The sequence below is a fragment of the Delphinus delphis genome, chromosome 12 (genome assembly GCF_949987515.2).
Source record: "Delphinus delphis chromosome 12, mDelDel1.2, whole genome shotgun sequence".
NCBI lineage: Eukaryota > Metazoa > Chordata > Mammalia > Artiodactyla > Delphinidae > Delphinus > Delphinus delphis.
The window spans coordinates 37,485,559-37,511,453 of NC_082694.2; the positions used below are offsets into that span (position 1 = coordinate 37,485,559).

Consider the following 25,895-nt stretch of genomic DNA (forward strand, 5'->3'; position numbering starts at 1 on the left):
GCCGTGGAGCAACTAGGCCCCTGAGCCACAACTACTGAGCCTGCGCGTCTGGAGCCTGTGCTCCGCAACAAGAGGCCACAACAGTGAGAGGCCCCCGCACCGTGATGAAGAGTGGCCCCCACTTGCCACAACTAGAGAAAGCCCTCGCACAGAAACGAAGACCCAACACAGCCAAAAATAAAAATAAATAAATTAAAAGAAGGCTCAACATTAAAAAAAAAAAAGATGTATTTTCCAAGAAAATATTTTAATGCATAGTTTTGTGTTGACAGCAAAGTATATGAGAATAAATATAAACGAAATAACATCATTTGTCAGCAAGCTCATCAATATACTTTAGTATAATTTCTCAAATTCTGAGACAAAACTCTAGATAAAATTCAAAGGATGTAAAAATAAAGACAAAAATTTCCCCATTTTAAATAAGATATCCCATTTTTTAAAAAGCCTGTGAGTAAATTAGTTTTGTTTGTTGAATCATACTTTCTCAATGATGCAATTTTAGGCTAAATATTTAGCCTTTACTTTCAATTTTTCTTATACTGATAGTGGCTTATCAGACCATGATTTCTCTGTTTTCCAGGCTTTTGGGTCTAGTAGTTAATGCATTACAGAATCCTTAAATGTATCAGCAAAGTTTACTACTTAAAAGAGGCCTTCCAAATTCTATTTTTATAAATAAAAGACTCTTTTTAGCAAGTAATTACTCAGTAAATCTGTTTACAAATTTGTATTTGCCTGCAGTATGGCACATTTACACTAGAAAGTGTGTGATGTACTGAATGACCTATACTTTGCCTGTTTCCTTATTTTTTAAACAGGGAAAACAGCACACACCCTACTTATTTCATGGTTTTGTATAGAGAATAAAACAAATCATGCATATTTAAATGTTTCAGAGATTATAAACCACTTCATAAATGTAAGGAATTGTTATTATGCAAAGAGAATTCTGTCAACTGGTCAGCAGTTATATTTCTTTGAAGCAATGTTCAGTTCGTATGGAAATAGACACAGATAAACCAAGGTAAAAAGTTCTGTATCAAAGAGTCTTAAACTTTTCATTCCATAATTTTCTTAAGAACTTTTATGATCCTAGCAGTTGGGAACCACCATCATCTTCGTGATTCTTCTAGATGGTCTCAGCATGGAACTCCAGTATGTGTGAATACAAAATATTTGTGAGGGAACAAGTGGCAGGTGTTCCTACTCCCAGTCTAATGTTACCTGCTGTCATTTAATTCAGACCCAGTCTCCAAATTCACACCCAAAAACTTTTAGCAAGGCTGTGTGCTTTCATATATACGCTGCCTTAGTGAGAGACCACACATGGTGAATCTGGAGGGAAAGGTTCCTTACTCTAAGCAAAGGGACTGGCAGAGAGGAGATACTAGAAAATGATAAAATGTTTATGTTGCCTATTTCCCTATTAAAATACAGCATGAATCTTAAGAGACTACTGAAGCCAGTTTTACTTTCTCCACATGGGACTTACCAACATCCCTGTCCCAGGGATGATGTCCCTGTCTCAGGCCCTGTGCCCTTGTTCTCAATGTTGTTCTGACACAGGGGAGACCCCTCAGATCCTCAATTCATGACTGAAGTATCTTCTCTGTGAAGTTGACAATTAACAAATTTTCTCCCGGGAAGCTTCAACAGGCCAACACCTCCTGATCACCCTGAGCTCAGACATCTTTGAAAGAGGTTTAAGGGTCATTTTCTTGCAGTTTGCATTTTTGTTTTGTACATCAATTTCATTTTTTTTTTTTTTTTTTTTTTTTGCGGTACGCGGGCCTCTCACTGTTGTGGCCTCTCCCATTGCGGAGCACAGGCTCCGGACGCGCAGGCTCAACAGCCATGGCTCACGGGCCCAGCCGCTCCGTGGCATGTGGGATCTTCCCAGACCAGGGCACGAACCCGTGTCCCCTGCATCGGCAAGCGGACTCTCAACCACTGCGCCACCAGGAAAGCCCTGTACATCAATTTCATTTTAATTGTCCTATTTCACAAAATAGTACACCATGCTGATCCCTGGAAAAGGCAAGACCAATTCTACTGTTCTGCCATCTATGTGTAGGTGCATGTTTCAGATGGAAGAAAGGGAGAAGAAAGAATGGAAGAAGCTTAAAACTGTCTAAAACTGAATTCATTTTCTTAAACACAAACTTATCTTCTCATACTTTCTCTATTATAGGCAGAGCCAGGATGATCTTCCTTCCTTCCTTCCTTCCTCCCTCCCTCCCTTCCTTCCTCCCTGCTATGTATCTATCCATCCATCCAAAAGAATTTATTGAGCACTTACTACATGTTGCACACCCATGCTAGGCTCTAAGGACATAGAAATGAAAAATGGAGCTCATAGAGCAGTGGGGGAAAAAAGATGATAAAGTATCTAGGTAGAAAACAGTGATTGAGAAAAGGGGGATAGTTTATATAGGGTAGTCAGGGAAAGCTTCTTTAGAGACGTGACATTGAGATGTTTCAGATGGAGTGAAAAACAAATATAAAGGCCCTGAGGCTAGAATGAACTAGGCATGCTTGAGGATGAGAAGACCAGCATGGCTCTAATAGAACAAAGAAGGCAGCGGATTGAAGGAAATAAGGTTGGAGAAAAAGGCAAAGACCAGGTCACATAGGGCCTTGTAGGCCATGGTGATTTTATTTTGCAATAGGAGGCCAACAGTGGGAATGAGGTAGTGACATAATGTGATCAATGATTTTAAAAGGTCATTCAGTGAGACTTTCAATTCCAAAAGATACTCTTGAGATATTTATACTTCAAAAGAACCAGAGCCTTCATAAAATACAAATTTTTATTGAATTGATGAGCACAAAATATTTTTTTCACATAAAGGAAAACCTGAGGATTGAACATTGAGGTAAGAATTTTCTAAGGGCAGAAAAATGTTTTTGTTTTGAGTATATCTCTGTGTATACGTTATTTTTCACAGGAAGTAATTAAGTCAATAAGTAAATATTTTAAAAAATTGGCATAGCCCTAACAACCAAGAAATCAATTCTGTCTAAACATTAAAATCATCTGGCTAATTAAAGAAAAACAAAACAAAATGGACGTCCAACTCTGACTTCTAGAGAGTTAAATTTACTGGCTTGGTGTAAAGCCCAAGCACTGATATTTTTTAGAAGTTTCCTAGCTAAAGTTGAGAACCACTACGCCAAGAAAACCCTTATACACGTATATCAAGATTTATAAAAAATATTCACAGCAGGGGCTTCCTTGGTGGCGCAGTGGTTGAGAGTTCGCCTGCCGATGCAGGGCACATGGGTTCGTGCCCCGGTCTGGGAAGATCCCACATGCCGTGGAGCGGCTGGGCCCGTGAGCCATGGCCGCTTAGCCTGCGCGTCCGGAGCCTGTTGCTCCGCAATGGGAGAGGCCACAACAGTGAGAGGCCCGCGTACCGCAAAAAAAAAAGAAAAAAAAATTCACAGCAGCATCATTTCTAGCAGCAGAAATTTGGGGAAAAATTCTTTATCATCAGGAGAATGAATAAACTGTGGTAAACTCCTTGCAACGGAATATTATATAGCAATAAAATTAAATAAATTATAGCTACACACAACAACATGGATAAATCATCAAAACATAACATTGAGTAAACAGAGAAGTCTGCCCAAAGGATAATGCATTTGTGCAAAGGTTGAAAACAAAATTAAACAACATATTGTTTAGGTGTACAGGATAATGTCATTTTTACAAAGCTTGAAGTAAACATATTATTTAGAGGTCTGTACATATAAAAGAATGGTTAGCAGCCATGTGGTTGGCAGGGTGAGGTAGATCCCAGGCAATCACAGGCACAGGGATAGGGTGAAAACATTACAGGTAGCTTTGACATTATTGGTCATGTTTTAGTTCTTAACTTTGGATGGTGCTCACTTTATTGTTATGATCCATAACTTACATGTATATTCATAGTCTTTTGCATGAATCATAAACCAAACAATAACAATTTTTTAAAGATTTCTTCTGTGTAGAAAATAGACTGTGGAAAGGGTACATAAGTAGAAGCATAGAGATAATTGGGAAGCTACTGAAGTAATCTGGGAGAGAGTGTATGGTGGAATATACCACGGTGGAGTTGGGGCGATGGTGAGAAGTGATCAGATTTAGAATACATTTTGAAGAGTGGAACTTCTAGGACTTACTGATGAATAAAAAGTCTGCACTGTCCAAAATGGTAGCCATTAGTTATATATGAGTATCAAAATTAATTAAAATGAAAGAAAACTTAAAAATCAGCTTATTAGTCACACTAGCCACAGCTACACTGTAAGTGCACATGTGGCCAGTGGCTAACATATTAGCACAGATGTAAAACATTTCCATCACTACATAAAGTTCCATTTGAAAGACAGTGTGTGGGAAATGAAGGAGAAAGGATGGTTCCTAAGTTCTCTGCCTGAGCAGCTGGGTGAATGGCAGTGCCATTTACCTAGGGATGGGGAAAATCAGAGGAATAGCAAGTTTGGAAAGAAAATTAAGAGTTATTTTGCACAAGAAGAGCTGTTGAGCAGACACAGATCAGGGAGAAGTTGGAACTAGATATACATATTTGGAATATATTGGGTTGGCCAAAAGTTCATTTGGGTTTTCTATAACGTCTTATGGAAAAACCCAAATAAACTTTTTGGCCAACCCAATATTAATGTATAGATAGTATTTTAAATCACAGGATTAGACTTGATTGCAAAATGGTATCTCCCCTTTGGAAGGCCTCTTGGCAATAAATATCAAAATTACAAAGGCATTATCCTTTGACTCACTTCAGGACATTTACCTAACATATATGAAATAATCTGTATACAAGGTCCTTCATTGCAGCATTGCTCAGAATAACAAAAGACCAGAAACAACACCATCTATGGGTAACTGGCTAAATAAATTATGGCACATTCAAATAGAGATGTAAAACAGAATGAAGATGCTCTCCACATACTAAAATGGGAAGATTTCCAGGATATACTGTTAAGTTAAAAGAGCAAAATTAAGGGGCAGAACAGTATTTATAGGATGTTACCTTTGGGGCAAAAAAGGAAGAGTAAGAAAAAAATATTTACATTTGCTTGTATCGGTGTAAAAACCACTGGGAGAACACACAAAAAAACTAATAAGAGTGATTATCTTTAGGAAGCTGGGGTGGAGAGGAGTGTAGTATGGTGAATGGGGACAGCGGTGGTAGCAAGACTTCCTGACGTGTACCTTTTTATGTTATTTTGATTTTTGAACCATGTTAATATATTACCTGGCTAAAACAATTCCACTAACATTTTCTAAAAGGAAATAATAATCAGCTACATTAAGGTATCAATGAGATAAGGACTAAAATTGACAACTGGATTTGGCAAGTTGGAGATGACCTTAACCAGGGAAGTTTCAAATGTTAGAAGTAGGAATAAAAGCCTGTTTGGAGTGGACTGAAAGAACCAGAGATGATGAGTATAGAAAACTTTTCAGAATAAGGAAGAGAAATCGGGAAGTAGTTGAAAGAACATGTGATATCTAGAAAGTTTAGGGTTTCTTTTAAGATGGACTATATCATACTTTATTTGTAAGCTAATTGAAGTGGTCAGGCACAGAGTAAGGAACTAATGCAGGAAGGAGAGTGATAAAACCAGGGTCAAAACTCCTGAGCAGACCAGGGGTATGGGTCTAATACACATGTTGGTGGGTGGGTGATCCTTGGATAAAGGCAGGGACAGGTTCATTTGTTAAAACCTAAGGCAGAACGTGAGGTTACAAATCATGCTGCCTTTTTCTCAACACACACGTAACATGCACACACACTCCAACTTCAAGGGCCTTCCACCACATATGGTTTAATACTCAAACAGTTACTATGGTCCATGAGATCCTCCAGGACCTGGGCAGTACCCACCTCTCCAAACTTGTACAACATCACTTGCTGCTTGCTCACTCCACTCCACTTACATGGACCTTCTTTCAGTTCTTTAAACACAAGTTATTTCTTGCTTTGGGGCCTTCATACGTGCTACCTGGAATTCTTCTGACCTACTCTTCCTGCTGTTGTCTCCTTACTATCTCTTAATGGGTCTACCATCATTCTCTCTCTTATAGTATACTGTTCTTTTCCTCCAAAGCACTTACCATGATTTTCAGGTATATACTTATGGGTTCACTTTGTAGTACCTCTGGAAGTCAGAAACCACATCTGTTATACCCAGTATTCTAACATAATGTCTGGCACACTGTGGGTACTCAAAAAATATTATTTTTAATTGTGGTTTAAAAAAAAACCCACACAGCATTAAATTTACCAGCTTAACCTTTTTTTTTTTTGCGGTACGCGGGCCTCTCACTGTTATGGCCTCTCCCGTTGCGGAGCACAGGCTCTGGACGCGCAGGCTCAGCGGCCATGGCTCACGGGCCCAGCCGCTCCGCGGCATGTGGGATCTTCCCGGGCCGGGGCATGAACCCGTGTCCCCTGCATCGGCAGGCGGACTCTCAACCACTGCGCCACCAGGCAAGCCCTTAACCATTTTTTAACTGTATAGTTCAGTCCTCAATAAATGTTTTTTGAATGAGTGAAATGAGCAATACAACCAGTTGCCCAAGCTAGAAACCACTGAATCATCCTTGATTCTTATTCTTCCCTTTTCTCCCTCAGGCCCTGTTCTTTAGCTTTGTCTTTTCTAACTATAGTTTTATTCAACCTTTCATTCCCTCTTCACTGCATTGCTCGATGGCTCAGACCCCCATGACTTCTAGCCTGGACTATTATACAACTTTCGTATCTATATCCCTGTCTTCAGGTTCATCACTCTCTATCCTTTACTTACTGTCTTCAAAGGTTTCATTCTACTGAAATCTGATCATGTCTTTCCTTTACCAAATAAAAACCAAGGGTGTGCAGGGTTCAACCTGGAAATAACAGAATAAGCAGTGGTTCTGTTTTATAATCTTGGAGCCAGGATCTATGAAGGGAGGTCATTGATGCTAAAAGTCACAGCGAAGAGCAGAAGCTGATGACAGGGAAGGCAGTGGGGATAAGGCAATGGAGAAGGAATCTTACGAGAAGCTGCTCTGGAAATGCCATTAATTCTGTTACAGGAGGGCTCTTTTTTCAGGGCCTACTCTGCTTCCATAGCCATTACTAGTATTATTACGATTATTACCTTAAGATAGAATTTACATACCGTAAAACTCACCCTCTTAGTGGGCAGTTCTGTAAGTTTGACAAATGTATACAGTTGTATAACCTCTACCACTCCATTATCCCTCCCTCAAATTCCTATGTATCCCCTCACCCCCTGATAATCACTGGTTTATGTCACTGGCATTTCTGTCCCCATGGTTTTGCCTTTTGTAAATGCCACATAAGTGAAATCATATAGCATGTAGCCTATTGAGTCTGGCTTCTTTAATTAAGCATAATGCATTTGAGATTCATCCATGCAGTTGGGTGTATAAACTACTGAAGCCTTTTAATAATGCCATTCTGTACCTGGTTTCAATAGATGGCTACTATTCCTACCTTCTACACAATGAAGTCCAAATTTCTAGCAATCACACACAAAAATATTCAGAACCAGATTCCACTTTTATGTCCAGGTACTACATCACACCAGTAGTGCTCATGGTCTCTTAAACTAGGCACTTTCATAACTCAATGCTTTTGCCTATCTGTTCTTTTTGAAATGGCCTTCTCCTTCTTTTTTTGCTCATCTAGTGAACTCTAATTGTCCTTCAATAGCTCAGATCAGTTGTGATCTCTACTGCTTCTCTCACCTCCAATACACTGCCCTACAGTACACGTCACACTATACCACACACACACTCACACATTTTCCCTGTTCCTAACCTCTAATGAGGCATGCTTGGAAAAGAGGTAACGTGGTATAAAGTAACGCTCTCATTAATGGTCTTATAGAATTCTAGCCTATCTCTATTATAGCCCTAATTTTACTGTATCATACTTTTTGTTTATGTGACTGCCATATTGGGTAGGTTGAGAGATAGCTGAAGACAAAGACTTCGTCTTAGTCATGTTTTTCCTCCTAGTTCATAGTACAGTTCCTTGCATAGAGTAAGGGCTATATAAAAAATGAATGTATGAAGTAGCACATGAGGACAGGCATGTCCCCAGATGTCTTTTAAGATGTTTTATGCTTAGTAGACTCCCTCTAACCTCACCCTCCCCATCCAAAAAAAAAAAAAAACAAAAAAAACTTTGAAAGCTACTTCTATATAACACTTCTTTCTTAGAAAAAGAAATATAATTATCCTTTTTGTTTTCTGTTTCATCCATTTTTGAATTGGTTTATTTCTCACCTAAGCAAAAGCAATTAACCTATTATTAACAAATATTTATTGGAAATACACTGCCCCTTGTCCTGGCAAATTTTAAGATAAATAATATGATTTTAGTAGGATAAATAACTTATTTTTACTTCATGTTCATATTGTAGTAAGAGTAGCAATGAGTACTGCTGAACTGCTTGCTGTAGCATTCCAAATGACTGCTGTCTCTAACCCAGTATCAAAAGAGGTTAACTCTTGAGAAGTTTTCAGATTCTATTTTACAGCACTTTCGCATCTCATACCCTTTAAAAACATTATACAAATGTACTTACATGAGAGTATTTCTTATAATGAAAATACTGAGGTTATTAATGATGTCTTAATGATAAATATAATTTAATTATGGCACTCAAAGGAAATTTTATTTTGAACTATTTGGCAAACCTTATACTGTTCATTTAGCTTTTGCCTTCTTTTGAGGTGTTAGGAAGCTAAGAACTGGTGTAAGACTACTTTACTTTTGATGCTTCCCTCAGAGTAACTAAAAGCTTGACTTCAGAGTCATATAAAAATGACACTTCTATTGAAAACTATCTTTTAAAAATTTCCATGAATGTCTTTTTATGGCTAATGTTTATCAAAGTTATGGTTGCTGCTCATGGAAATTATAAAGTTCTCATGTGTCTGAATTAATATTTTCAAAATTAAGAAATGTACTAGTAACATCTTTGGTTATGTATACTCTAAAGCCTCATCATTCAAATATTATAAATACAGAATTGGTAATGCATAGGACATGGTATGTCAAGTTGTATTAAATAAGTATGTATTTTAAAGTAATTTTTTCTTTCCAAAGAAATTTAGAGGTGTTCTATAGGAAGCACACTTTTTCTGGGAAAAAAAGCGAATAAGTAAAATAATATCTATATTAAAAAGATTTTACTTGTTTTAGTCAATTCTAAATTTGTGAGAATAATATGGGCTGAAATGAAGGTAACATCTGCTGTATAAGGTGAATTTTTGTTAAGTAAATTAAAAATATTAACATGTTTTAAACAAATATATATAAGGGGAACAATATATGATGGAAAAAACTTTTTTACCTTGTGTGAAAATCTTAAGTGCACATTGAAGTCGGGCCAAATGAAGATCTCTGTTTAATAATTCAAGTTACTGTGAGTACATGAAAGAATAAACTGTTTTCTATCAAAATTAAAAATAAACTCTGTTGCTTATACTAATCACTCAATTATCTGAGGTGCTTCTGTTTTGTGTATTTCAGAGGTTTAATATAAGAAGTTAAATGTGGATGGTCCTTGTTAAAAAAAAAAAAGCCCAGCTATGTTAAAACCTAACTTTTCCAAAGCAGTAAAGAGGTAAGCAGATAACACTAAAGACTTTCCACTTCAATAGCATCGACTGCTGCTGGTGGGGGTGGAGGTGGAGAAATAGCTTTAGGATTTTTATCCAAATTAATACATCTTAGAATTAGAAATTCTGATGTAGTACAGATAAACAATTATTTCTTGAGCTTCACGAGGCATTCTGGGCATGAGAATGGTCCCAAACTGTGGAATTTAGTACTAGAACAGAAATATATTTTACTGTAAAGTAGTACTACAAACTTACTTATTAAAGTATCAAATACTTTATAAGTTTATATTCTCAAAGAATTATTAATTTATTCACAATGTATTTTCAATTATTGGCTTTGCTTTTCAATAAGATCATTATTAGAGGGGTTTATCTAACTTTAAAGTCTTCTTTCTGCAGCACTATGTTGAGCGATATTAGAATTTTTTTTTTTTAAAGGATACAAAAGATTCCTGGGTTACACACTTAAGACCTAATGTAATGATCTAACTTCACGCAGGTTTGCAAAGAATATGCTCACACACCCTTAATGAAAATGGCACTAATGAAGACCATATAGAGTGTATATATTAATCCTTAGATTACAACTGTTAATCCAAGTATTAAAGACTTTACATATCCCACAGTAGTTTGGACTCCTGTACATAAGCTGGTTAAAGAATATCTACTACCATTGAAAATATGTCCTAAACTCTTGCTTGAATGCCATGGAAACAGACAGTAAAAGAAATATTAAGCCATTTTATGATATCTAGTTGCTCCATTAACTCAATTGTACTGTGATTGTTTTTGAGGCTTCTCCAAGTTCAAGCATGTCAGGCTTGTTCTTCAAGCCTTGCAAATTAGGACTTGTATTAAAAAACAGTGCCAAGCAAGAAGTTTAAGTAAACATAAAACCAACATAGAAACAACTAAAGGAATTCAGTTTGATTATAAATATCTTCCTCCTCAACACATCAAGTAGTAAAACCAAAAATTCTCGTTGGATTTATAGTTTATCTTGTTTTGATTTCTTCTTTGACCTATAGTTTATTTGAAAGTATATATATTAATTTTCAAATATATGGGTTTGTTCTAGCTATTGTTTTTTATTATCAACTTCTAAATTAATTGCACTTTGGGCAGAAAACATAATTCCAACCCTCTGAAGTTTGTTGAAAATTTACTTTAGAGCCTAAAATATAGTCACTCTCTGTAAAGAAATGAATTCTATGGTATAGTATTTTTTTTTTTTTTTTTTGCGGTACGCGGGCCTCTCACTGTTGTGGCCTCTCCCGTTGTGGAGCACAGGCTTTGGACGCGCAGGCTCAGCGGCCATGGCTCACGGGCCCAGCCGTTCCGCGGCATGTGGGATCTTCCCGGACCGGGGCACGAACCCATGTCCCCTGCATCGGCAGGCGGACTCTCAACCACTGCGCCACCAGGGAAGCCCTGGTGTAGTATTTTATGAGGTCAAAATTGTTGAGTCTTTAAATCTTACTGATATTTTTTAGTTGGCCTATTCCATCAATTATATAGAGAGATGTGCTATAATTTCTCACTATGATATGGACTACTTGTTTCTTTCTGTGTTCTTTCAAAGTTAGTTCTGTCTGTTTTGAGAATGTGTAATTAAGTGGATGCAAGTTCAAAAGTTACTAAGGAATTTCCCACATTCCATTTTGGTTGATTTCATCTTCATGGTGTCATTTAACATGCTCCTCTACCACTCAGTATTTCTTGTAATCTGGTAGTTATTATAACCAGTGGCTTGACTAGATCTCAGTTTAATTCTTTGGCAAGTATACTTATGGTAGTTCTATATACTTGCTATTGCAATGTATCAGGAAGCACAAAATGCCTGACTGTCTTACTCTTAATTACATTAAGATTGATCACTACAGGGGCTTCCCTGGTGGCGCAGTTGTTGAGAGTCCGCCTGCCGATGCAGGGGACACGGGTTTGTGCCCCAGTCCGGGAGGATCCCACATGCCGCGGAGCGGCTGGGCCCATAAGCCATGACCGCTGGGCCTGCGTGTCCGGAGCCTGTGTTCCACAACGGGAGAGGCCGCAACAGTGAGAGGCCTGCATACCGCAAAAAAAAAAAAAAAAAAGATTGATCACTGCAGATCACTACAGTTAAGTATCAGCCTGATCCGTTCATCTATTATAAAACCTTTTCACTAATGATTTCATCAGCCATGCTGACTGTTGCTAGATCCATTATTTCATTAGGGATTATGAAATGGTGAGTTTTCCAATGATATCAGTCTATCTGTATTTCATAGCTAAAATTGTTCTATGGGGAAGAACTTTCCCTCACCAACTATTTAATTATCTTGAAATACATTTTATAGAGAAAAGTCAAGATGAGTACTTGATCTTTTCCTTTATTTATCAATTTACACAATAATGAGTTGGTGTCCTAGCAACTTCAAAAGTCAACTATTTTGGTATTAACATTACAAAATCATGAATTTTTATATATTTGATGTGTTTCAAACCTTTTACAGATATTTATTCTTCTTAATTATGTAAACATGCTCCACTGTCTCCAGCATTTAATGTTATAAAAGCATCTGATAGTAAAATCTTCCCTTTGTAGGTAACCTGTCTTTGAAATTTAAAAGTACTATCGGAATATGTCTAGGTTTGGATCTCATTCCATTCATCTTGCCTAGTACTTGTGAGTGCTTTTTTGCGGTACGCGGGTCTCTCACTGTTGCGGCCTCTCCCACTGCGGAGCACAGGCTCCGCCGCTCCGCGGCACGTGGGATCCTCCCGGACCAGGGCACGAACCCGTGTCCCCTGCATCGGCAGGCAGACTCTCAACCACTGCACCACCAGGGAAGCCCCTTGTGAGTGCTTTTAATCTAAGACTCAAATCTTTCTCTGGCTCATATAAATTCTTTTCTCTCTCTTTGGTAAATTATTTCCCTCTTTTTATTCTTATTTCTATAACCCTACTATAAATATAGTGAATCTCCTGACTCTATTCTTTATTTTTCCTCCCAGAATTTTAACCTCTTCATCTTTTCACCTTGAATTCTAAAGAGAATTTTCAAGTTTGTTTTCTAACTCATTAATTTGATGTTCTGCAATATACTATCAGTTGTTTATAAGTTTAAAATTAGAAAATTATGTTTTTTCATATCCAAGAGATCTTTCCTATTCTCAAATGATTACTTTTTACTATTTTGGGGGGAAAATTTTCAAATCTACAGAAAAGTTGCAAATATAGTACAATAAAAACCCATATATTATTAATCTAGATTCACCGTGATTAATATTTTGTCTCAGATCATTATTTTTGGTACTTGCCCTTGTTTAATTCATTAGTAGAATGTCCAAACAAGTCACACTAAAAATACTGATTAGAAGTTCTTTTTAAAAAAACTTTTGTTTCTGTGCTAAGTTTGTTTTACAGAAGGTCATTTGCTCTGATGCTAGGATCAGTTCCCTTTTCTTGACCAGTTTATTTTATTTTATTTTATTTATTTACAAAATTTAAGGAGGCACTCATTTTCAGGTTCACGCATAACATTGTAAGTGTCCACTATGAATCAGGCATCTATTGCCAAAATTTAAGGAGACACTAACTCTGGGGTTTAAACAAGTGCCATGTTTACACTTGCATTACCCTGAGAGTTAGTGGCTCTTTAAATTATGCACCCTAGTTGCCTCTCTTGCCTCACCCTAGTCCTAGCCCTGCTGTGCACGCTGTTGAGGGTCTTTTCTTTTCTTTCTTTTTTTTTTTTGTTTGTTTCTTATTATTATGGAGTGAAATTTATCCAATACTGGGAACTGAGAAGGGTTCTGTCATAGTTTGTATGAATCTGTTCAAGTGCTCTAAATATATTCCTCTTCTTCATGCAGTAAAGGGTGAACTAACCAGTGCTTCGTTCACATTTATCATCAGTAATGTACCCTAAAGTGATCCTGCCAATGTACATCAATAACACTCAATTCACCATTTATTGCTAACTCCTTAGCCTTTATAAAGCTTTTAGCAAACAAGCCAAACTGAGTCATTAACGTGCTCAAATTATTTACCTTATTCAGGTTCTTTTTCTATGTGGTGGCACTTTTTTTCCCAATCCTCAACTGGAAAACTGTAACAGGCACCTATTTAGTTACTCTGGAATATAGTGATATAAAAGACCAACCTTTCAAAATCACACTTAATTACTCTACAAAATTTGTTTCAAAAGGCAAGCACCCTAATCATGGTTTGTTTCTTTAAGCAAAATGTAACATTTTATCTCTTCCACTGAATACAGTCAGAAAAATCAAGAGGCAAATTCTGCAACTGAGCAGAAAGAAGTCTAGAAACAGTATGGTAGAATGCAAAAACAAAAACCACAAACAAAAAACCCAAGTTATCAAAAGTTGAATAGTATTCCCTTCAAAATCAGTTTACTACGTTAACACAATGTTGTCTGAAAAGGTATGGTCGTTTTCAGAGCATAGAATTACTGGTGAGGTTATTGAGAAACTTTTTTTTTGGCACCTACAATGTCAATTCTAAAATATATTTGGACATGTGCACTGTAGGGCCTTGACTAGGGCAAGGCAAGAGAGGTTCCTGGGGCACAAAATTTAAGGAGACACTTCCTTCACAGGGGGTGCAAATGAGACTCTGCATCTGCACCACCCTAAAAGTGAATGCCTCCTTAAATCTTATGCTCTAGGCACTGCCTTGCCTCAACTCTAATCTCAGCCCTGGTGCACAAATGGGGCAAATCTGACAAATGCACAGTAGCAGTAACTGACTTAAAAGCCCTTTGCAGTCTGAAAGAACCAGCTGTGTCTTCTACCTACAGTTCTGCAAAAAGTTCCTTGTGTTTTCATAATAAGTTATCCTTTTTGCTTAAGAAAAAAAAATCAACAAAATGGCTTGTTTCTATTAGTCATGACCAAAAGAATACTAACCAATAGAACAGGTGATACATACAGCTGTGCCCTATTTATTCTGTATTATTGAGGAACAGGGTATTCTGGTAAGTAAGGTATTCCAGTAAATAAAAACTTTACGGGTAAGTTAAGCTTACCCTTATCTCACCCTCTGCAAGCTATCACTGAATGCAGTGTAGCATTTTATTTTATAAACTATTGTATTCAATTAAATTTTGATCTGCATCTTTTAATGATTTTCTTTGGAAGATGTGAGGCATTTTCAACTTACATGTGAGGAAATTAAGTTTGGCTGTGTGCTTATTGTATTTCAGCATGAATGGCCCATAGGCACCATTGTGCACAGTTTTGCACAGACAGAAATGGAGGTAAAGAACGTTCTAGAAGGAGGCCTTTATGTATAAAAACTGAAAAGGGTGTTTGCTTTGTGGTTTGAAATTGCTGGTAGAATCAATCAAGGGGACTACTGTGTGTAACTCTGACTTTGGTTTACCCTGGGCTTCTCACAGTTTCTGCAATCTGTACTCAAAAACATCCAAGTATAAAACTTGGGTCTCTACCAGCGCTTTCTAGAAAGAGGTAACAATATGAGTGAGGGCTTGAGTCACTTAGCTGGGTCTTGAGATATGAATGAGGTTTCCACTTTTAGAGATGGAGTAAGTGGACAGAAGTATCATGGTCAATCACTAGAGCTGTACTAATCAGGATCTTTGAGCGAGCCCTTCTCCACGTGACCAGGCTCATTTCATCAATGAATGTGCTGGGAGACTCCTCTCCGTGTTATCATAAGCGTAAGTGTAATTCTTGTGAAATCTTTATTGTCATTGATAGTTGGCTGTTAATACTGTGATTTTTATGGAATTAGGTATACAGTGCTTAATATATACCTTTGCAGATGTGTTTGGCAACAATTTCACTTATGTTCCTAAGCTCTTATAACCTGACTTGCACTTTATACTAAATTGCATGAATCATATCTAGGAGTTCAGAGTTATATACTTATTAACTTATATTCACAGTCAGTAAATGGTGATCAGCCACCATTGAGGCTAATTTATCATTTTATTTTATTGCATGCTTGTGCTCTGAATGTCAGGTTACTTCCCTAAATATTGGTCTTTTGTCCTAAGTTGTCTTAAAAAGTTTTATGGTCTTCTCATTTTACAAATGCAGAAATCAATGGTCTAAAGTGAGGAGCTTATGTCGATCTATACCAGTGGGGGGTCTTTAATTGCCTTTAGGGGGGTAGTTTGAATTTAATTTACAATACTGTAAATATTGTAAATAAAATGATCTCTTTGTTTAAATCCTGGTCTTGGTTCTTCTTCATAAATTTTCTTAAAAATAAGTAGTTTCAGGTGACAGGTGGGGGAAATTAATCATCTGGCTAAGCACTTGTTCTATGACACTGAATAGCCTCTGCAGTTAATTGCCACTGAGTGCAGTTTGGCATTTTGTTATCTAAAACAACTGTGGAGTAAATATTCTTTTATTATTCAACTAAAATTTGAGTCTGTTTTTTTTCAAAAGCTTTATTTGAACTATTGCCTCCTTTTCAGTTTACAAATAAGGAGAATAACTGACCAAGAAGCATACCTTTTCAAGCATCAGAACTCCAATTTTAATGGAAATATTTTTATGACACTTTCCTGCTTTCCTAAACAGAATATTGTACACAAAGCATAATAAGAGTCTCATGTTGACTCAAGGTTGCCAAAATGGTCAATTATTTTACTAAGCTTTAATACTGCAAAGTCTTCAGGACTACTTGGATATATATACAGGTCTATTCCTACGATGAATAAGCCCCATACCACTGTGCTTTCTCAGCTGTCATTTATCATCTTTTATCATTGTCAGTATACCATTGATTCTAACCTTCTTCCTTATCTCACACATAATTGTGTAGTTAGTAGCTTCCAATTTCTTTTTTTTTCTTTTTTGGTTTGGCAATGGTCCATTTTTTTTTTCCAAATGAAATCTTACATAAATATAAAAAATAAAAAGGTTTGTGCCATGGAAGTGGAACAGTGGGCCTAGTGACCTGCTGCTAAGCCTCTATACTTGGTTTCCAGTGCACAACACTGAGGTGTCTGATGGAACCCCAGGCCACCCCCAAACTAATACCACTGGTGAAATCTAAGAGTGACTTCCTCTCTTCTGAAGGATGAACTTTTTGGGGGAAATGTCATCTGGTATCTTGCACAAAAGGCAATAACAAAAAAGATCCATGATCTCATTACTCAGTAACCTCTGAGTATAACAAACAAAAAGAAAAGAAAAACATTTATAAAGTTAAAAAATTTAAACAACATAGAAAGGTAAAAAAGGAAAAGAAATGGCTTCTTCAATCTTGTGCATACCCACCATTATACCAAGACCTTTCTCCTCAAATGTAACCACTATTAAGTTACTTGTGATTCCTTCCATAAGGTATATGAGTGTGTATGTGTGTCTATATATATGTGTGAATAAAGCCTTTTAAATAAAACTTTATGTATACAGAAGCTATCATACTATACTCTGTTATGCACTTTGGTTTTTCATTTAATAAGATATCAGCAATCTTTTTTTTTTTTTTTTTTTTTTTGCGGTACGCCAGCCTCTCACTGTTGTGGCCTCTCCCGTTGCAGAGCACAGGCTCCAGATGCGCAGGCCCAGTGGCCATGGCTCACGGACCCAGCCGCTCCGCGGCGTGTGCGATCTTCCCGGACCGGGGCATGAACCCACATTGCCTGCATCGGCAGACGGACTCTCAACCACTGCGCCACCAGGGAACCCCAGTAATCTTTTTTAAAGTAATCTTTGACAGTTGTGTTTCACATAGTTGAGTTATCCAAACTAACTTCCAGATCAGCAGATTACTGTGCATATGACTGATTGTGTTTCTATTGTCTGTGTCTGAACATGATGAGGCATTTTCTAAGAGAAGCATGGTGGTAAAATGCTCAGCTTTCTCCACAAACATCATTTATTCCACAATGTGTCTACAATGGAACACTATCCTCAAAATAATATAAAAAATAGCTATGTTATACTTTTCTACAACAGAACTTAATCACCGTGTGTAACCATGTTTCTATGGAAAACAGAATTTAGAGTTCCAACTTGGAACTGGAAATACCTCTCTAGACATAGAACAGCACAATGGGAAACATGGGTTTTAGACTCAAAAGACCTCAATTTTAATCCTGGCACTGTCAATACTAGTTTTATCACTTTGAGCAAGTTACTTAACTAAAGTTCAGTTTCTCATATGTAAAAAGGAGATAATGGTATGTATTTCTCAGGCTGTTCTGATCAAATGAAGTAATAGAACATTGCCTGGCACATAATAAGGTACTGTTAAGTCCCTTTCCATTCCCCTATAAAGGGATTAGGATTTCATGATTAGCTTCAAAATCCAATGGACTACAGAAGGGGGATGGGGCAGGGAGTAGGCAATCGAGCAGAGATTCAGGGAAACAAGGGACAGGTGTAGGCATTCTTGATGGTTAGAATGGATAAAGCTCCTACATAGCTTCTTGATTTTGACTAATGCCTCAGTTACTGTCTTTATTTTTGCTCTCATGGGTATAGGAATTGACCCTCTCCTTTGCTTTATATTTCTACTATCTGCTGCTTTCATTTATAGACCCCACCTCCACTTTCCCTAGACAACAGCAAGACAGAATTTAGTCCTAATTGCTCCTCCTAAAGTTTCACACAGTTAAAAAACAGCTGGTATAAAAACACACCTGTAGACTGACTTCTAGAATGGCAGAGTGAGGACCTCAGTGAACTCACTCACTCTCCCTCTGAAACAACGAAAATAAAAGCAAATAAATAAACTATTTCAGAACTCTGGCATTTAATGGAAGCCACAGAATGAACTATAAAATCCAAGAGGAACTACTGAAACTTGATGCCCTTGAGAAAAGCAGCAGCCCAGGCACCTGAAGTGGAATATGGTCCAGATAGCACATAATTAATGGAAATGCCAGTTCCAATCTTGTCTACTGGCTGGGGAACCCGTGATCTTTATCCCTCTGAGGTCAAGTTCATCTCACTTCCCCCCTAACTACCTGTGAGAATTAAATAATGTTATATGGTGACAACACCAACAACAAAACACTCATGAGTATGGTCATGAGTTATTTACCTAAAAAAACTTGCTAAATCCAACATCTCTAGCTTACACATGAAAGATATACTATTTGCAGTCAAACCATTTAAAAGCTTTAGACTTTGTTTCAACACTGTGCTTCACCTTTCCATGAAGTTATTATCCATTAATATTTCTAAAAAAGAATGACAATAAGGCCAAAACTGTAATCTGACATAAACCAAAATGACAATACTGATATTCTTTTGGCAAAGTATTTCTCTGCACTGAGCCTCAATCTTTCTAGTACGTTTATCAAAAGATGATTTCTACGTCTTCCTCTGTATTAGAGTAAGCTGTTTGTCATGCCTAGATGTATTTAAGTATCCTTTCTTCAAAGCACCAATGCTACAATCCTAATGCCTTTCTTCCTCTGATTTCAAGACAGCATTTTAAAAACACATCTTAACCCAAACTATCCAATCCATACTGTACCATAAATTTATAGACTCTCAAACATATATACAATGTTGCAGTATAATGGATTTACTTATATTTTACTTTTATATCATCAAAAATAGCTAATAATGACTTTTCTTAATTTGAATTAAATTGCATGGGGAAAACAAGCAAACACTAATACATGTTTTACTAAGATTAAACTCCTACCTTAGGAGAAGTGGAGAGATCTCTTCCTGCAGACATAACTGTGTTTTCATTTACTCCTCCTGTCTTTGGTGAGATGGCTGGTGGGGCCGGGACTTTTCTTTTTACTCTCCTTTCAGTTTCCAGTTCTTGAACTGGACTTACCAAATTATTTGGAGGAGGAGTTGGTTTAGGTTCATAAAAAGGATTTGATCTAAATGAAAGAAGAATTATTGTTAAATGTCTTTATAAAAGTAGTTTACTCCCAATTAAAATACCATAATATTTTCATTTATAAAACTAGAACATACTGAAAACGATAAGGAAAAACCCAAACCAACGATAACTTACAATCTGAAAATAGGCACTCTCAATCTTTTGTTAATCATTAACAAAACTTTCCCTTTTAAAAAGTATTTTTAAATCTTTAAAATACAAAGTCATACTCAGCTCTGCTATATACAGACCCTTGGGAAAATGTTTGTAATAAGAGTAAATCCTACATATTCTCCACACCCACAGAAGAGGAAATAAGATGAGAAAACATTGATTTTTTTTTTTTATGCTCCCTCACCAAACTTTTTTTTTTCTTGAATTTCTTCTCTTCCTCTGTGTTAAATTCCCTTCCCATTAGGGACCATCTTTTAGAAGTTCATTCAGTGAGGTTCCTTTTTTTTTTTTTTTTTTTTGGCGGTATGCGGGCCTCTCACTATTGTGGCCTCTCCCGTTGAGGAGCACAGGCTCCGGACGTGCAGGCTCAGCGGCCATGGCTCACAGGCCTAGCCGCTCCGCGGCATGTGGGATCTTCCTGGACCGGGGCACGAACCCACGTCCCCTGAATCGGCAGGCAGACTCTCAACCACTCAACCACTGCGCCACCAGGGAAGCCCCAGTGAGGTTCCTTTAATAGCAAATTCTTCCAGGCATTGAAAATGTCTTCATTTCAGCCTCAAACTTAAATGATAGTTTAGCTGGGTAGTTTATTCTAGTTGTTAGTTAACTCATCTCAGCACTTTGAAATATTAGCCCCCTGTTGGTTTAATATTGCTCTTTTGTAAGTCATCTTTTGTCTCTGGTTGCTGCCTAAGATTAAGATCTCTTTATTTCTGGTTTTGAGCAATCTTACTAGAACATGTCTAAGTGTGTATTTCTTTTAAGTTTATCCTGTTCCAGAGTCCTTGAATCTCCTGTGTCTGGAGATTCATGTGTTTCACTAGTTCTGAAAAATTATCAGCCATTATATCTTTGATAGCCTCTTCTTTATTTTCTCTATTCTCTTCTCTAGAAAATCATATTAAATATATGTTGAATTACCTCTCTCCTTCATATTTTTACAAGTTTTTATTTCTCCTGTACTACATTCTGGATAATTCCTTCACATCTATAATCCAGTTAACTTCTTCACTTTTCATCTATGTCTAATTTAATGTTCAATTCTCCATGAATTTTTAATTTCATAAGCATATTTCTTCATATGGCTGTGTGTATAATACCTTAGGTACAAAAGATCTGAGTCATTAATCATTTACACATATTTACTTTATAGTCTCTATCTGATAAATCTATCATTTGAATTCCTTGGATTTATAATCCTTGTGTTTCTTTTGTCTCCTGACTCTTTCTCTTAGTAAACTATTTCCTTGTGTATTTTGTAATTCTAGATTGTGAGTTCAGGACTTGATCTGAGGAAATCTTGTGTAGTTGCTGGGAGTCCCTCTGTTCAGAGTATTTCATGCTTGCATTTGCCAAGCAGTTTAGGAGCCACTTTGTTTCTCACTTTCTTGGCTTGGGGGTTCCCAGATCATCCTGCCAGCATAGCGTCAAATCCACATGAAGGCAGGCCTATGCTTATAACTTCTTAGGGAAGTCTTCTTTTTTCTCTACCTGAGTCTAGCCCAGGCAGAAAATCTTCCTTGTTAACTCCCTTTATGAGTAGATATTTTTCTCATTACTTATCCGTAAACACAAGTATCTGGTGTTTATCATGATTATTCTTCCTGTTACACAGTAATAAACTTTTATTCTGGTTATTATTTGTTTGTTGCATTTTTTTTCCCAACACCAGTCTGTTCCTTAGAATCCAATATCTTTATGCATAGTAACAAGAGAATTTCTGAGTCTGCAAAGCTAAGAACCAGATCACCCAAACATAATAATTATACCAAGGGAACTCCACTTAGTTATATAAAGTCTGTACTGGTGATAGCCTTCTGTGTTCAGTTATGCACGTTCTTTTAACTGTAACAGTACCAGATTCATTTAGAACCAATAACGAAGTATCTATATCTCTGCCTAAAGTCAGTCAGCTCTCACAAGACTCAGGGGACCAAGTGTATCTAGACCAGAGAGGGGAAATATACCATACTTGTGATGTCACTCTTACTCTGTACTCATTTCAACAGTTAGTGTCTTGTGACTTCTTCCCATTGAGCTGGGGATATAGCCTCAGAATCTCTGTCACCTCTGCTCAGGCCTTGCAGAGTTATTTTTCAAACTCTAAGAGTAGTTCAAAGGGAAGTAAAAATAAAGAAACGGGCTAAAAAAAATTTTTTTAACTCTAAAACTTAGAAAAGAAAAAAATCTCCCCTCTCCCCCTCAAAACTTACTATTTGCTTAACTGATGTTAAATGTTTCAGGACTGAACAAACCCACTACAATCTAAATGAATTAATTGAATCATGTGAACTATCTGGGTGATATTTTAAAAAATTATTCCTGGTTACACCTCTCTATAACAAATTTCCACAGTAGTTTGTAAGACGGTAGCTGCTACAATATTCATTATTAATTTGTCATATAAGTATGGTTAGTTTTTAAAAAAAACTTAGAAGTGTTAGAGGATAGATATTTCTATTACAGAAGGATCTGTGCTTAACAGAGAAAAAAATGACAGAATTCCTTATACAGGCAATTTTTTCAGTATGCTTTATATAATTGAATTTACAATACTAAGTTGCATGAAACTTTTATAAAACTTATCTAGCATGTATAACAAAGATATCTAGATACCGTCCTTTTTCTTCATGTCTCTCTGCCTCCCTCTAACCACCTGAATATTGGTATTCTTTATATATTGAAGGTAAATGCAAGTAGAAAAGTTCAGATAAACTAATTTCCAAAGTTGGTTCCTGAGGCTCATAATAAATACTAGAAACATAACAAAATGGACATTTTCTTGAAACAATTAGAGCTGTGTTTCTCAATCCATTTTACAGTATGACATGTAGTAAAAATGAAATTTGTATGCTATGCTAGAGTGAACATAGGAAACTGCTGGAAATTGAAGGTACCAAGGACTCCAGCTGCCCCAGACCATGCCTGACCGCCAAGAATACTAGGGGAATCAGTATCTCTGCAGGCCTGCAAGCCACCTGTGAGACAACAGTGTTCTAGGCACCACTGGTTAGGTACTAAATCATAATAAGGACAAGAAGCCTCTACTTACAAGGGCTTTAAATGATCCTCCATCTAGATCAGAGATTTCTAACTAAAACTTAATTTCCTACTCTCTAAGAGTGAACTGGATATACTTCCATGTATATGAAATATCCAAAACAGTCAAATCCATATAGAGAGAAGGTAAATTAGGAGTTTTCAGGAGATGGGGAAAAGGATTAATTGGAACTAACTACTAATATATATGGGATTTCTTTTTGGGGTGACAAAAATGTTCTGAAATTAGAGAGTGATAATGGTTGCACGACACAGTGAACAAACTAAAAACCACTGAAGTGTACACTTCACAGTGTGGCATTTTATGTTATGTGACGTATATCTCAATTTAAAAAGTGCTATTTTAAAAAGAGTAAATAGGAATAGTACATATATGTGATTATGAACAGTACTCCCTTCTCTGTAATGAGAAGAATTATATAATTTCTGATAAATACATTAAAAAATAATTAAACAGTAAGAAAAAAGTTATTTAAAGAATTAGCATAACTTCCACATTCTGTTATCATCTATGATCTGAATAATCTGTTTCAAGGCTTCTTACATCACTCTGAATAAACAATAATTATTTTTATTCTTATACTGTACACTTGAGTAATAAATTAGTTATATCATTAACTCACTGTGAACTAAAAACTCATCAGTTATGTTATGTGGAAAACTGGACAGAATAACTTTAAATGACATTATTCATTGTTTAAAAATATAATTAATCCAAGAAAAAGAATTACAGAAAGAAAAATTAAAGTTGATTAGAAACAGTACTCACAAACATAGTGAAGCAAGGGTGGAACAAAATCTGTATTCTTTTCCTCTCAATTTGAAAACTTATTTTTCTTTGAAAACACAATTCAAATGTATTAAAATGAGTGTGTAGCTTCCCTGAATAAACTTCAACGACAATTTCCCTTGGGAAACTGACACACAACCATACTAGAAATGATTTCACGCTGGACCTCAAAAGTCACTTCATAAATGTTTTGAAAAATATTACTGCCCTATCAGTTTTCACTTTTGCTACATAACCAGAATGGCTGAACTAACCCCCAAACACGAGAAAACTGAGCAACCCATACAGCTGCTAAGTGTAAAGGACACATGCTAAAAGCCCTGAAGGGTGTACACTTTCTCCTTGGGGCTGATGGATAATGCTGAGTTTCTGAAGGTTGTTTTAGAACATCAGAGAACACAGCACTATTTATTTGTGAGAGTTTTATGTTAGAGGATCCAGGAAGAGTTTGGTAATGGAAGATGAGTCATATAGGCTTTTCACTTGATGAAAGGTCATAAGTTTATTACTGAAGTTAAGAACAAATTATGGGAGATTTCTGCTACTTAAGTTGGACCTACAAACTTTTGGAGAACAAGATGAGAAATACCAAGTAAGTAACACAGAGTTCTTCCTGGACATTAGCTGATGAGCAATCTTTAGAATTTATGGATGTGTTCCTTCAAAAAAGCTGAGTGTTTATAGACTACCTCTGGTAACCTCAGATGATTGAGCAGTTTAGAATGCTCTTTATTCATGGGAAACTTTGTAAAGGCTATGACTTTCATGTAGAAAAAAGAATGGTCAAAAGGAAACACCTAGTCATTCTGATTTTAGTTTTTATTAAGGCATTTTAAAAGTTTAAGCAAACACTGGATGTCTCTTTAATTTGTTAATAGGAGAGAGGAGGGTGTGTGTATGTTGTGTAATATTCATGCATTTTGGAATGACTGAATGCTTGTATTTAAAGTTTGCATTTACATTCAAATACTCTAGGTGTGTGGCTATTACTCAGCACCTACACCACCCATGAGAAATTTTATTTTGCACATCTTTGTTCAAATTTATGCTTGAGTTTTGGTCTGTTTGTTTTTTGGATGCTTTTGTATATGGTATTTTAGAGTTTTCTATTTCTGATAGTTAATTGTTACCATTGAGAAATACATCTGAATTTGTATACTGATCTTGTATCCTGTCACCTTGCTAAATTTACTTTTTAGTTCTAGTAGACTTTTTAGAGATTCCTTATGATTTTCTACATAAATAATTATGTCATCTGTGAAAAAAAGATAATATTGTATATCCTCAAATAACATGTATAAGAAGTTTAAAATAGTATTTTTCAATTTCCCCACGCTCAGCTTTTGTATGACTACTGTCATATGTTTTACTTCTACCCATTCCCAAACCCAGAATATATTATTATTTAAACTTTAAAGTCAATTATCTTTTAAAGAGATTTTTAAAAATAAGACATGTATTTTATATATACTATTTATTTGCCATTTCCTGTGCTCTTCATTCCTTTGTGCAGATCCAAATTTCCAAGTAGTGTCATTTTTCTCCTGCCTGAAGGACTTCTTTGTAATATTTTTTGCAAAGCAAGTCTGATAATTATGAATTATCTCAGTTCGTGCATGTCTGGAAATGTCCATTACTTAGACTTTTTTTTTTTTTTTGGCTGGAAATAAAAATTTGTGTTGGCATGTTTTTTTCTTTCAGTACTTATATACCACCCCACTATCTTCTGACTTGAATTGTTTTTGTTGAGAAGCCTGGCAGTAGTTTTCTTCATCATTCTTGTGGTTCATTTCGGGGTTCATTCAGCTTCTTAGACCTGTAGGTTTATATATTTTGTTAACTGCTAAAACTTTTAGCCATTATTTCCTCAAATATTTTTTCTGTTCCGTCATCTTCTTTCCTCTCCTTTTGGAATTCCAGTTACACTTACTTTAGATTGCTTGAAGTTGTCCCACTGATCCTCTGTTCATTTTTTTCCCCTTTATGTCTTTTTTTAAAAAATAAATTTATTTATTTATTTTTGGCTGTGTTGGGTCCTTGTTGCTGCGCACAGGCTTTCTTTTAGTTGCAGCGAGCTGGGGCTATCCTTTGTTGCGGTGCGTGGCCTTCTCATTGCGGTGGCTTCTCCTGTTGCGAGCATGGCTCTAGGCGTGTGGGCTCAGTAGTTGTGGCTTGAGGGCTCTAGAGCGCAGGCTCAGTAGCTGTGGCACACGGGCTCAGTTGCACTGAGGCACGTGGGATCTTTCCAGACCAGGGCTCAAACCCGTGTCCCCTGCATTGGCAGGCAGATTCCCAACCACTGCATCACCAGGGAAGCCCCCCCCCCCCCCCGGCTTTATGTTTTAATCTGGAGTTTTATTGCAAAGTCTTTAGGG

At 36.6% G+C, this 25,895-nt stretch overlaps 1 protein-coding gene across 10 annotated transcripts in view; it reads right to left on the reverse strand.

Moving 5' to 3' along the window:
- The window catches only part of EHBP1 (EH domain binding protein 1), a 491,141-nt gene that overhangs the window by 155,976 nt on the left and 309,270 nt on the right, over nucleotides 1-25,895 (reverse strand). For all 10 annotated transcript variants that reach the window (XM_060026512.1, XM_060026505.1, XM_060026507.1 and 7 more), the window contains one exon: nucleotides 19,302-19,491. In XM_060026512.1, coding sequence (XP_059882495.1) covers nucleotides 19,302-19,491 — 190 coding nt within the window. The remainder of the gene's footprint in view (nucleotides 1-19,301; nucleotides 19,492-25,895) is intronic.